The sequence below is a fragment of the Theropithecus gelada genome, chromosome 16 (assembly GCF_003255815.1).
Source record: "Theropithecus gelada isolate Dixy chromosome 16, Tgel_1.0, whole genome shotgun sequence".
Taxonomy (NCBI): Eukaryota; Metazoa; Chordata; class Mammalia; order Primates; family Cercopithecidae; genus Theropithecus; species Theropithecus gelada.
The window spans coordinates 22,754,776-22,768,369 of record NC_037684.1 but is presented as its reverse complement, the minus strand read 5'-3'; the positions used below and the strand labels follow the sequence as shown (position 1 = coordinate 22,768,369).

The following is a 13,594-nucleotide window of genomic DNA, read 5'->3' as shown; positions in this document are numbered from 1 at the left end:
GACTGCAGGTGCACACCACTATACTCAGCTAATTTTTAAAAAAATTTTTGTAGAGATGGGGTCTCCCCATGTTGCCCAGGCTGGTCTTGAACTCCTGGCCTCAAGTGATCTGCCTGTGTCAGCCTCCCAAAGTGCTGAAATTACAGGTGTGAGCCACTGCGCCTGGCTCCATAACTCCTTTATGTCTGTGGGTGGGAGTGAATGTTCTGTGGTTACAAGCAAGGAGCTAAACTATCTGGCTTCTTTTGTACAGTGTCATTCTTTTTTTTTTTTTTTTTTTTTTTGAGACGGAGTCTCGCTCTGTAGCCCAGGCTGGAGTGCAGTGGCCGGATCTCAGCTCACTGCAAGCTCCGCCTCCCGGGTTCACGCCATTCTCCGGCCTCAGCCTCCCAAGTAGCTGGGACTACAGGCGCCCGCCACCTCGCCCGGCTATTTTTTGTATTTCTTAGTAGAGACGGGGTTTCACCGTGTTAGCCAGGATGGTCTCGATCTCCCGACCTCGTGATCCGCCCATCTCGGCCTCCCAAAGTGCTGGGATTACAGGCTTGAGCCACCGCGCCCGGCCATGTCATTCTGATAAATTGGAAATTCTAATTAATCTGATCCCACCCACCAGCTCTCTGGGCCTCATGAGGGACTGGGCAACCATGGACTCGCAAGCAGGAGTGGTCCTTACCTGTATAGACAACAACCAGGCAAATCAGATCCAGAGCCACAGAACTAGGGAGGGTCAGAGCTAGGATTCTTTTAGATTACCTGACTAAGCCACCCTACCTTTTAACACATAAGAAAAGAAAGGTCCAAATACATTAGAGTAGCATCCTTCAATCTCAGCTACATATCACACTTACCTATGACACTTTACAGATGTGTGGGCCCAGACCCCACAGGAGGGTCCGATTCCACAGCCCTGTGTGGGGGACTCCGGGATACTATGTTAAAGTGATTTGCTAGGGTCACAGCCTGGCTTATACAGCCTTCTTTCACACCATACCACTGTGTCTTTCTAAAGAAAACGAGTTTAAAGCAAAACTGTATCAATTACCCTATAATATGTAAGGCATTCTGAGAAGTCCCCTAACTATAAATCCTTTGCTAATACATCGGCTGCTGCTGAAGATTAAGTCCAGGCCCCTTGTGATCTCCAGGCTTTCATGCCTGCCCCGAGTCTGAGGGATCAGGTGCTGGTTAAGGAAGAGCCCGAGGGCTGAAGCAGTCTCTCTCCACTAGTCTGAAAGATAGTTCTTCCGCAAGGGTGACACTGCAGACTACTGTTCCAGTGATGAGGCTGGTGCGCCTGCCCTGTTCCCCAGGGACTAAAGGGCAGGCAGGGTAAGGTCCTATAAAGACCAGGAATGAGCTGAGCTAGTTATTATATTCTAGGGCATCCAACCTCACTGAACAGATGACTATGCCTTCATCTAGTGAACGGTCCTATTAACATGCCAACTGGGGCAACTTCTACTATGTTAGAACCCCACGTTTCTCGAAGGCACAAACAAAACACTGGATGAGACTAAATCTCACTGCACTGAATCTGGATTCACATTGTGCTGCCGCATGATCAGTTTTATAATCATTCTTCCTTCCCGAGTCTTGCCCAAGCAAGTGGATCACAAATAAGCACACTGCGTTGTTAAAATTACATTACAACCTGCCACTTATTCTTGAATAATCTGGCAAATAGTATGCCTTAGTATCATGTGTGGGCTGTTACTCAGGGATCCCACATTTCTCCAAAGCCCTCTTGTCTGTTCTTGAATCTCATCGGAACACGTGAGCCAAGCCGACCAGCATGAGTGTTCCCCACTGCTCACCTTCAGCTGGTGCCAAATGGCAACAGTTCTGGCCCTCAGGAATGACATGTGTGATGGGGAAGATTATTGGACTTGCAAATAAAAACCAAGTTCAGATCCCCAGGAACGGTAAAAACAAAACAAAACAAAACACACTAGACCTCATACATGTTCATATACATATTTATATATATTTCATGTACAAAGTTACATTCCGAACCCCAGGGATTCCATAATAGAAATAAATACTGAAATAACTACATTGCTAAATGAGCTTTTTTGCTCATAGAAATGAAGCTCAGCCTCTAAGAGACAGCAAGTGGGACATTCTAGAACCCATTTTTCAGATTATAGAGGCAAGTAAAATTCTGATAGAATGTCTTGGACAAAAAAATGAATTTGGAACATAAAATGGTTAAGATATATTTAAATATTGAGAAATGTATGACAAATTAATAAAACCTAATCTTTTAAGAGAAAAGACAGACATTTAGTGTTACAGAATAGCATAACCCTGTTAGAAAAGCATTTATGATTTCCACATTTAATTTTCTCTTCTACTCTTCCCATGTTACAAAGTGGGACCAAATGAGTCCCTTTCTGAACATGATCAATTAAGAAGAGCCCCAAATCTGGTTGAGTCCTTTGGTAACGGTCGTAATACTCACAAGGAAATAAATATTCAGTTCCATGGCATTTGCAAGACACATGTTCTTTAGGACAGTTAATCTTATGAGACATCTGTTTTATTTTGTTACTAAGGCAGCCTATGTTAAAGGGTCTAGTCTCAAATGTAGAAAGACCTTTACAATAAATGAACAATACGGTAACTGAAAGAATTGATTTTAGCCTTTCCTATGCAAACACAATCTGAAAAGTTATGTGCTGCATGTTGTGCTCAAAATGTTTTACACTCTCCACAAGCTGCAATTAAGAGATTCATTCCTATTTTTAAAATTTAGATCCACATGAGTTAGAGAAAAATACTCTCAAAAGTGAGTTCCTAGAGAACATTATCCCTTTGCCTCACAGAGATTTTAACCCGCATTTAAGAGTAAGTATTAGGTTGAGGCATATGATATTGTCGCTTTTGCAGATCAGCAATGTTGAACACTGGCAGTTTCATATGGTTCAACCTTGCACATGAACCAAGTGTAACAAAATGAGAAACCTTCAAGTATCCCTTATTTCTTCCAATAGGGGTACACTCTTTTTTTGTACGGTGAGACCAACCCAAAGTACGGAAGCCTCTTCTTTCCCTTGATGTGGTAGCTACAGGCAGTTAGTTACATTCCTTTGCTGCTTGTGAGAAGCTTACATTTTGGCATTTTCTTCCAAAAGTTACCACGTTGACCAAAGTAAACATTACAAGAATATGAACTTGTTATTGGGGGAAAGGGGAAGTGAAGCAATCTGTAGAAAATATTTAACCAAAATTACAAACATAAGGACAAGCCTTTAAAGCAAATTATACAGGCATTATTGTCCTCTCTCTGGTCCCTGCAGTTAATTAACAGGGCCACAGATAATCTGACATCTTTAGATAAAATAACTACACAGCTATATTACTTAAGTTAAAGCCAGTAAGTTCAAAAAAAGCAATTACAACCATTTTACATGTTTGTATTTTTCATCTTTAACTCCTGATTTCCTAAATTACATTCAGTCATACAAACATGGCTGAACACCAGCAAATGGGATCTGACTCTGGGATGTTTACTTCTTGGGATTAAAATCCCCAAACACTTTGGTGTCTCTTTCTTGTGAATCTATACAACATTTCCAATAAATGTTTAATAATGATTTTTAAAAAGATATTGCCAAAAATGGCTCAGATTTAAGATGAAATAAAAACATAGCAAACAAGCTATGGAAAAGTAGCCTACGTTTTGGTGCCCTGAAAAAAAGTGACTAAGTAGCTCAAGCAAAAAATTATTCTTTTAATACAGCTTTTACCAAACAGTTTTAATACATGAGTGGCTACAATTTTATTGTATACACAATGTGCTTATAGTCACATGTGGCCCAATGGATCCAAATGCCTCCTCTGGCTCATGAAATCCCATATATTTCACCATCTAATCATGTATATGCATAAAAGCCACTGGTATACTTTTTACAGACATCTTTGTATAATAGTTCAGAAAAAAAAAATCAGTGGTACTTAAGAATAATTAGACAATTTGACATCTACGTTTGCTTTTTCTTTTCAGTAGTCCTTCTGATGATTAGGGGGCCTTTATCCCATAGGTTTATACTGTTAAAACAGTACATAAAATTACATTTAGCTTTGTTTCGGCTGGGCGCGGGGGCTCACACCTGTAATCCAAGCACTTTGGGAGGCCAAGGCGAGTGGATCATCTGAAGTCAGGAGTTTGAGACCAGCCTGGCCAATGTGGTGAAACCCTGTCTCTACTAAAAATACAAAAATTCGCTGGACATGGTGGCACACACCTGTAATCCCAGCTACTTGGGAGACTGAGGCAGGAGAACTACTTGAACCCAGGAGGTGGAGGTTGCAGTGAGCTAAGATCATGCCACTGCACTCCAGCCTGGGCAACACAGCCAGACTCCATCTCAAAAAAAAAAAAATTATATTTAGCTTTGCTTAGAGTAATAGATAAAAAAGGGTAAATCACACATTTTCAAGAAGCTTGAGAGAGAAAAAATTGCAGCATTGTGGTTTTAAAAAACTTATTAAGCAAGAAAATCAGTGAAATACAGACTTTAATCTATTTTTTGCTTGTTTGTCTGTTTTGAGACAGGGTCTTGCTCCATCACCCAGGCTGGAGTGCAGTGGTGCTATCAAGGCTCACTGCAACCTCCACCTCCTGGACCCAGGTGATCCTCCCACCTTAGCCTCCCAAGTAGCTGGGACTACAGGCATGTACCACTACACCCAGCTAATTTATTTTGTTTTGTTTTGTTTTGTTTTTTTGGTAGAGACAGGGTTTTGCCATGTTGCCCAGGCTGGTCTTGAACTCCTGGGCTCAAGCAATCCACTCGCCTCAGCCTCCTAAAGTGTTGGGATTACAGGCATGAGCCACCATGCCCAACCTATTTTTTTTAATGGGCATTGTGAATGAAAATAAGTAATGTCAACTTTTACTTTATGTGGTATCTTAGCTGTCTTCTTCCCCTTCATAGTTTTGAAGATAACCCTTTAAGCTCAAAAGGGCACAAAAGCTAAAATGTTATTCATGTACAAAATACCAAGTATATAGCTGTTCTGCAGTTTGATACAGAACAAAAGAAAATAACTTTTCTAATTAAATCTCTCATTCTCTACTTAGGCCAGACTCCATCCCACTAAAGTTTTACTTGTATTAACAGGCTAAGAGCAGTCTAGGAACATTTGGCAAACAGGTACATTTTTCACATGGAAAAAACTCAATCAACATCACCATTCTGTGGTACAAGAAATACAAAACACATTTCCTTTAAAAAATCCTCCCATGATGAAGTATCTTCTAAGCTTCCCAGAGTATGTTTTAAGCTTTATAAATAATACACCTTTCAGACATGTCAGTATGAAAATGAGACTGGTCTCAAAAAAAAACCCATCAGAATATTCAGAGAAGTAGGCCTCATAAACTTTAGAGCTCTAATAAGTCAGAAACAGGAAACGTTTATTTAAATAGTGTAGTCTTAATTTCTTTAATATAAAACCCCCCCAAATCTGATGAAAACAAAGTTTTATATACCATATAAACAAGATTTGTCAGATTTGAAAGTGAAAGTTAAAGTAATTTACAGTTAGCTTTTAACCCTCTCGGAACATTTAGATAAATCCTGATAATCCATCTTCTATTAGTGTGTGTCAATTTTACAATATACTGGGGAAAACTCGGCTATTGTATTTAATGGCACAGTTTCATTTATCAAGTGTTTCCCATTAATTCCATTATTAGTGACAGCTAACAAGTGACCCTATCAAATGAAGTGAATGATATTAGACTGTGGCAGAGTAAACCACATCTAGATTGCTTTCTATAATTCACCAGTTTGCAGGAAGTAAACATTCTTTGATTTGTTCATAATAACTGAAGTTCCCTATAACACTGGTGCAGTAAACAGCTAGCTCCTCTGTATTGTTATGGTAGAACGGATTTTGTAATATAAAGTTAACAGGAAAAAATGCTCACACATTATGTGGTGAAACTTATCTCACAAAAGAGCATTAAATAAAAGGATAGAGGGAAAATAAACCATGCAGAAGAGACGGCTTCCCCATCTCCACCTGTTTCCTGTGGGCTCACTCACTGCCATACATCACTTGCCACACTATCAAGTGACTCCTTTCTGCTTTGGTGACAGAAGGTTCAAGTGGAAGATCCTCTCCAAGAAGTTCTGATTCTCCACCTTCATCACCTGGTGAATGATAAGAAGACTCAAGTTAGGCTGAGCACAGAAAATACAGAACGATGAGAGTCAGATGTAATGCTCGTGGTTAGTCCATGAACAAGATGCCCAAAACTTGTCTGGCTTTCACGGGAGAGTGAACAGTAAAAGAAATACTATGAGTCAGAATCCTCACCCTTATTCACCCAAGCCACTGCTTGACTTCAGAAAAGGTTAATTCATTTTTCAGACTGTATTTATGAAATCGAGTTCACTATACTATGTTGAAAAGCCATCCCAATATGTCTGCATACTGATGGTACCAGATATGGGAAGCTAAGAAGGCAATTCTGTGTTCGTCCAAAATGAAGAGTCTACTCTCATTTACTTCAAACTAAGAACTGAGAATAAATAGTGTTATAAAATGCATGAGCACAGGTACAGAGCAAACTAACTAAACCCAAATAACTCACACTTATTATCAATGACAGGTGTAACATTCTCCAATTGAAGATAATTGATACAAGCATATGGAAATTAAAATAATCAGCCTGCAGCACTGCAGATGGCAGATTCATCAGCTACTGGGTTTTTCTTCCAATGATTTTCAAGTTTAGGATAGGTTATGAATTAACAGTGCATAATGGAAAAGAAGAAACAGAGGTTGGAGTAGCAGCCAAGATACGGGTTCTTCCGCATGGCAGTTGAGTGAATGTGATCCATAGTGTCCTGATCAGACACCGGCTTCCAAGGCCCAGTGTGGGGTACACCACACTCCTCTCCACAAGACCCAGTGCAGGGCATACGATACTTCTCGATACAAGCTTGCGTCAATTGTATCTGTTGTCACAGAGCAGGGTTATTTTGGCACAACCCAGTGAAAAGTTGTCTAGTGGAATGGATTCTTCAGCAGAATCCTAAAAACATGTACACCACACGATCTAAAGATATATTCCACTGATCTAACAGAATTTTGTAATGTGCCCCATGTGAATTTCAGCTGGATAAAAGAAAATATTGATACCGTTGACTAGAAACAGCAGAAGAGAAAAAACACTAAATATCTGCATTTTTCTCTGCGGGCCAAACTTTCCCTTACCCAGTTCTGTAATGGCCTTTTCACAGCAATATCAAACTAGAGAGAGGAGAACACTCAGGACAAAATCTCATCTCTGAATTGAAACATAACCAGGTGGTTAGAAGGTAAAAAAATTAAGTTTGGCTCTTAAATTTTAAAAAATTTCAATGATAACAAATTAACTGGCTGAGACAAAAGGCTGTTGGCATTTCTTTTCTGAGTTGTTTTGAAGATTTTACTTGTAAGAAAATTATCCTGGCCGGGCGCGGTGGCTCACGCCTGTAATCCCAGCACTTTGGGAGGCCTAGGCGGGTGGATCACAAGGTCAGGAGATCGAGACCATGGTGAAACCCCGTCTCTACTAAAAATAGAAAAAATTAGCCGGGCGCAGCGGCGGGCGCCTGTAGTCCCAGCTACTCGGGAGGCTGAGGCAGGAGAATGGCGTGAACCCGGGAGGCGGAGCTTGCAGTGAGCCGAGATTGCGCCACTGCACTCCAGCCTGGGCAACAGAGCAAGACTCCGTCTCAAAAAAAAAAAAAAAAAAAAAAAAAGAAAATTATCCTGTCTGCTAGGGTCTCTACAGCTTAAGTTTTAAATTTAAATCATGAAAAATATGGGACTGTTAGAATCAATTTCTCACTGTTAAAATATTACAGGAAATGGAAAAGGAAATGGACCCCCAAAAAAGATCAAATTCAATTTTTTTTAAAACAGTATATTCGCTATTAAAATTAGCCTATGCTAAAGACAAGTTCTGTTTTTCAGGCTGGAAATAACTAGAGATATTGCCAAACCTGGTTAAGCAATTTTTGTTCTATTTTCAGGATCCACAAATGGAAGGAATTTTTAGTGGAAATGGAAAAACCACATAGAGGTTTTTATTAACAAACTCCTCAGTATGGTTCCAACTGCCATACTGCACTCCAAGACAAAGTTACAAAAATCACCCCAGCCAAGTGGAGTCCCTAACAATTCCTCTCATAAAAGGGAATTCAACAATAGTCAATTACTCAAAACACTTTGAAATGACTCCATTCTTGATGACATCCCTGGAATCAATTTCTAAAGTTAACACTAACAGACTTCCCCCCTTGAAAGTGTCAATAAACTTTCTGCATCAGATATTAGTGACACTAATCACATTTGTCACACTGTCATTTAAATGACCCTAATTTTTTGTATTCCTTTACAGAATTCATATCTAAAGTATTTGTTACTGATCTACAACATTATTATCTTCTCTCAAACCACCTAGTGCCTTATGTCTGGGAACTTTTTGAAGCACTGAGATTCTAGGTGAGTCCAAGGGATCAGTTTACGTATAGCAAATAAGCTGGGTGTGGTGGCTCACGCATGTAATCCCAGCACTTTGGGAGGCTGAGGCAGGTGGACTGTTTGAGGCCAGGAGTTTGAGACCAGCTTGGCCAACATGGTGAAACCCTATCTCTACTAAAAATACAAAAATTAACCAGGCATGGTGGCACATGCCTGAAATCCCAGCTACTTGGGAGGCTGAGGTACGAGAATTGCTTGAACCCGGAAGGTGGAGGTTGCAGTGAGCCAAGATCTTGCCACTGCACTCCAGCCTGGGTGATAGAGTGTGAGACTCTGTCTCAAAAAAGAAAAACTATAGCAAATAAATAAACATATTGGTACAGTGTCTTACAATTTACAAAGCACTACTCTTTCATGAGCATCAATTCTCCATGTTTTCTTTGTATATCTCTGGCCATTCCTTCTCAGATCCCTCCATAAGCTCTAATAATCTTTAAATGGAGTATGAATTCAGGGTTCTATCCTGGAACCTTTCCTTTTTCTTTCTTATCTTTTTTTGAGATGGAGTCTCACTCTGTCACCCAGGCTGGAGTGCAGTGACACCACATCTCGGCTTACTGCAACCTCTACCTCCCAGGTTCAAGCGATTCTCCTGTCTTAGCCTCCTGAATAGCTGGGATCACAGGTACACGGCATCACGCTCGGCTAATTTTTGTATTTTTATTAGAGACTGGGTTTTGCCACTGGAAACTTTTCTTTAACTCCCTAGGTGAACTCACCAACCCTCATGGCTTTTAGTACCACTCCACATGGACAGCTCCCAAATCCCTCCCTCCTAAGATAGAGGACCTGTATATTCAGAAGCCCAGTGGAAATTTCCCACCTAAATCACCACTACGCTCTTCAAGATCAACATGACTAGCACTGGACTCCTCTTTCCGTCCTTCCAGACCTGCTTCTCCTGTTGACAGTCCTGAGCTCTATGGCCCATTCCCTGTTTCCCCACATTCCCATCATGCTTCTTATCGGTTCCCACTGTTACTACCTTTCTTGGATATTCACTTGTTCCCAACTCATTTCCCTACGTCTAGTCTTAAACCTCCTTCACACAACTCTAATCACATTGCTCCTATAGTTCTCTTTTGCTTGAAAGATAAAGTACAATCTTCTTAATCTGGTATGTAAAGGCCTCCCATACTCCGGTCCCTCCCTCCCTTTTGACAAGAAATTCATACTTTCTTCTACTCCACGCTCTTGTCATTTTAAAATAGTTTTTCTTCCATTAAGATGGTTTCATATCTCTAAACCTTTGGCCAAGCTACTCTCCTACCTCGGAGTGCCAATCCCTGGTCCTCCCCACCCCATTTCCCAACCTGACCCTCTGGGCTAAGACTGTGCAGCGCTGAGTCACTTCAAGCATCATTTCTTGACTTCCTTCTCTCCCTCCCCTTGGAAAGAACTGACTACTCACCACCAGAGCATCAGTAACATTTTCATTTATTAACATGTCTCTATCTCTGCACTGTTCTATAATCTATTAGATGAAGGCTTTGTCTGATTTGTTCCTGCATCTCCAGTTTAAGACGGACAGGTACACAGTAGGTGCTCAATTGAGCACTATGTGTTTAATATAATATATAATAATATAATAACATATTTGTTGTTAAGAAAATGAACAAATGAAGTTGTTTTGACACAAACAACACTTTAAGAAATATTTTTATTTCTCCATTTTGCCAGTTAGAAAACCGAGGCTCTAGGAGGTTGAATGACTTGTCCAAGGCCTTCTGACCCTAAATCTTACGCTTTTCACATAAAACTTAACATTGACCACATCCTGCTATTTCTAATGCTCCTTTCAAACAATACATTTTGGTATGAAAAGAAATACCAAGGGCTGGGTGCGGTGGCTCAGGCTTGTAATCCCAGCTGGGAGGCCAAGGATGGTGGATTACTTGAGGTCAGGAGTTTGAGACTGGCCTGGCCAACATGGTGAAACCTCATCTCTACTAAAAATACAAAAACTATCCGGGTATGGTGGTGCACGTCTGTAATTCCGGCTACCTGGGAAGCTGAGGCAGGAGAATCACTTGAACCTCGAGGCAGAGATTGCAGTGAGCTGAGATCACGCCACTGCACTCCAGCCTGGGTGAAAGCGTGAGACTTCATCTCAAAAAAAAAAAAAAAAAAAAGAAGAAGAAATACCAAAAAGAAAAAAACAAAAAACACGAAATTCTTTCCTATGTGAAGAGCTAGAAGAGAACCTTTTATGAATTATTATCAGAGTGGTTTCTTATTTACTTTGGGAGTAAACCCAAGTCATAGCACACAGCGCACACTGAGCTCCCAGAACCAATGACGTACCCATTCGGAAGTCGATGTAGCCCTCTCCTCCACTGATGACAAGCATAGACTTCAAGGGCGTCTGACTACCAGGCTCCTGTGCAGATGGCCCTGCTTTGTCACCTGTCAGATCCGTGCCACTACTGCTACTTTGTGGGCTGATGACTTGACCTGTTTTATACAGAAACAAAAGTGAATATTACTTATCACAGAAGGGAGGCTGGTTTTTTTTCTTTTTAATATTTTTAGAGTTAAACAAAAAGGTAAATATATTCTAATAACCAAACACTGGGGAAGCTAGAAGGCTATCCATGATCAGAAAACATTTATATGAAGATTTTAAGAACCCAATTTGAGGCTGGGCATGGTGGCTCATGCCTTTGAGAGGCCAAAGTGGGAGAATCACTTCAGGCCAGGAGACTGGGACCAGCCTGGCAAATACAGTAAGGCCTCATCTCTACAAAAAGAGTTAGCCGGGTATGGTGGTGTGCGTCTGTAGTCCTGGCTTCTTGGGAGGTTAAGGCAGAAAGATCACTTGAGCCCAGGAGTTCAATGTTGCAGTGAGCTGTGATGCGCCACTGTACTCCAGCCTGGGCGACAGAGCAAGACCTTGTCTCTAAAAAATAAATAAACAAACAAACAAAAAACCAATTTGAAAATCTAAGTAAAGCAATTTTGTAACAAAGCAGGAATAGGCCCCAAAACCAGTATGAGATATATGCATGGCAAGGTGGGTCTTAGCTGCCTGCTTCAAACTACCTTTTTTTTTTTTTTTTTTTTTTGAGACGGAGTCTCGCTTTGTTGCTCAGGCTGGAGTACGGTGGCATGATCTTGGCTCACTGCAACCTCTGCCTCCCGGGTTCAAGTGATTCTCCTGCCTTAAATCCTGAGTGGCTGGGACTACAAGCGCGTGCCACCACACCCGGCTAATTTTTTGTATTTTCAGTAAAGACTGAGTTTCACTGTGTTAGCCAGGATGGTCTAGATCTCCTGACCTCATGATCTGCCTGCCTCGGCCTCCCAAAGTGCTGGAATTACAGACGTGAGCCACCGCACCAGCCCAAACTATTCTATTATTATTATTTTTTTGAGACAGAGTTTTGCTCTTGTTGCCCAGGTTGGAGTGCAACGGCGCGATCTCGCCTCACTGCAACCTGTGCCTCTGGGGTTCAAGCGATTAGTTGCGATTACAGGTGCCTGCCACCACACCTGGTTAATTTTTGTATTTTAGTAGAGATGGGGTTTCACCATGTTGGTCAGGCTGGTCTCGAAATCGTGACCTCAAGTGATCCACCCACCTAGGCCTCCCAAAGTACTGGGATTACAGGCATGAGTTACCATGCCTGGTCTCTTAAAAATTTTTAATGAAGTCTTGCTATGTTTGCCCAGGCTGGTCTCAAACTCCTGGGCTCAAGTGATCCTCTTGCCTTGACTTCCAAGTTGTGGAATTACAGGTGTGAGCCACCACACGCAGCCTACCTGCTGCAAACAAACTATTATAGTCTATATCTTTTGATCTGAAAGACAGTGGAAAAAGTCTCTCCCTTGAAAAGGAATGTGCTTATTTGTGTAAGAGACTGAGAAAAGTCTTCAACTTAAGCCCTATGAGTTTGCATTGTCATCATTAACATTTAAATTTATTTCAAATCTATGGCTTTCCTCTCATATTTAAGGAAAGTACAGGTTATTTTTAATTTAGATTATGCAAACACAATTACTAGTAAATGTGCTGTTTCTTTTAAAGTTTAAGTTCTAAGGTAGAATCCTTGAGTGTGAAATAGTAGAAGGAGAGAAACCTTTACTATTCACACTATGAACAAATGAGCAATCTCTAAGCCATTCCTCTTAGCAAGATTTAATTGTGGGATTTTTTTCCTTGTCAGAATCTGCTGTCCTTTGGTCAAACTACACAGACAGTGCCTCCAGGAGCTAGGTGGACAGTCATTAATGCGACACACTGTAACAAAATTAATGTATGTTGAAAGTGGATAGGATAGTCTGATGTATCCCCACAGGGATTCATTCATGCATTACTCAATTATACTTTGGAAGAAATCAAGCACTGCAGAAATGACTTCTGTTGGTAGACGAGTTAGCTCTGCCACAGAAGCAAGAGCACAGTGGTATTACTGATAAGGCCAACCAGAATGGTTTAATTTTTAGGGCCAACTGGCCTCACAACAACCATGTTGCTAATTCCACTTTTGGATTTATATCCAACAGAAAATTCTTGCACATGCACACAAGAAGGTCCGCTTCAGTACTGTTTTTAATAGTGAAAAAAGAAAGGGAAGAAGCCTAGAGATCCATCAACAGAAGAATGAATAAAATGTAGCACTTTTATGCAGATATAAGAATATCAGTTAAATGAATAAACTACACTTTTATGTATGAACATTGATAAATCTCAAAAAATGAGAAGCAAGTTGTAGAAGCATACATATGAAGCACAACATTTAACATGTAAAGTCCAAAACCACAAAACAATCATACTTTGTTTACAAATACATTCAAACATAATAAAAATACAAAAACATGGGCAAGAGGATATGCATCAACTTCAAGATAGTGGTTACCAATGGAGAGGAAAAGGAGAGGAGAATGGGATTAGAGAGGGATACAAAGGAGATTTAAAGGGGACTCTGTGATATTTCTTTTTTTTTTTTTAAGCAAGAGAAACACTGTTACCAGCAATCCCATTTCTAGGAAGCAAATGACTACACAAATATATAAAATGTACAAATGAGGTTTCAGAAAGCTC

At 40.6% G+C, this 13,594-nt stretch overlaps 1 protein-coding gene across 7 annotated transcripts in view; it reads right to left on the bottom strand.

Annotated features, from left to right (window-relative positions):
• Positions 1–1,961: 1,961 nt before the first annotated feature.
• SPAG9 (sperm associated antigen 9) overlaps positions 1,962–13,594 on the bottom strand; it is a 161,974-nt gene continuing 150,341 nt past the window's right edge. For 3 of the 7 annotated variants that reach the window (XM_025361329.1, XM_025361330.1, XM_025361331.1), the window contains 2 exons: positions 10,855–11,004; positions 1,969–6,167 (listed from right to left, as the gene is read on the bottom strand). In XM_025361329.1, the coding sequence (XP_025217114.1) occupies positions 6,052–6,167; positions 10,855–11,004 (266 nt within the window). In that variant the 3' untranslated portion in view covers positions 1,969–6,051. Of the gene's footprint in view, positions 6,168–10,854; positions 11,005–13,594 lie in introns of all 7 variants that reach the window. The other 4 variants (XM_025361326.1, XM_025361328.1, XM_025361332.1 and 1 more) reach the window with 2 other exon arrangements.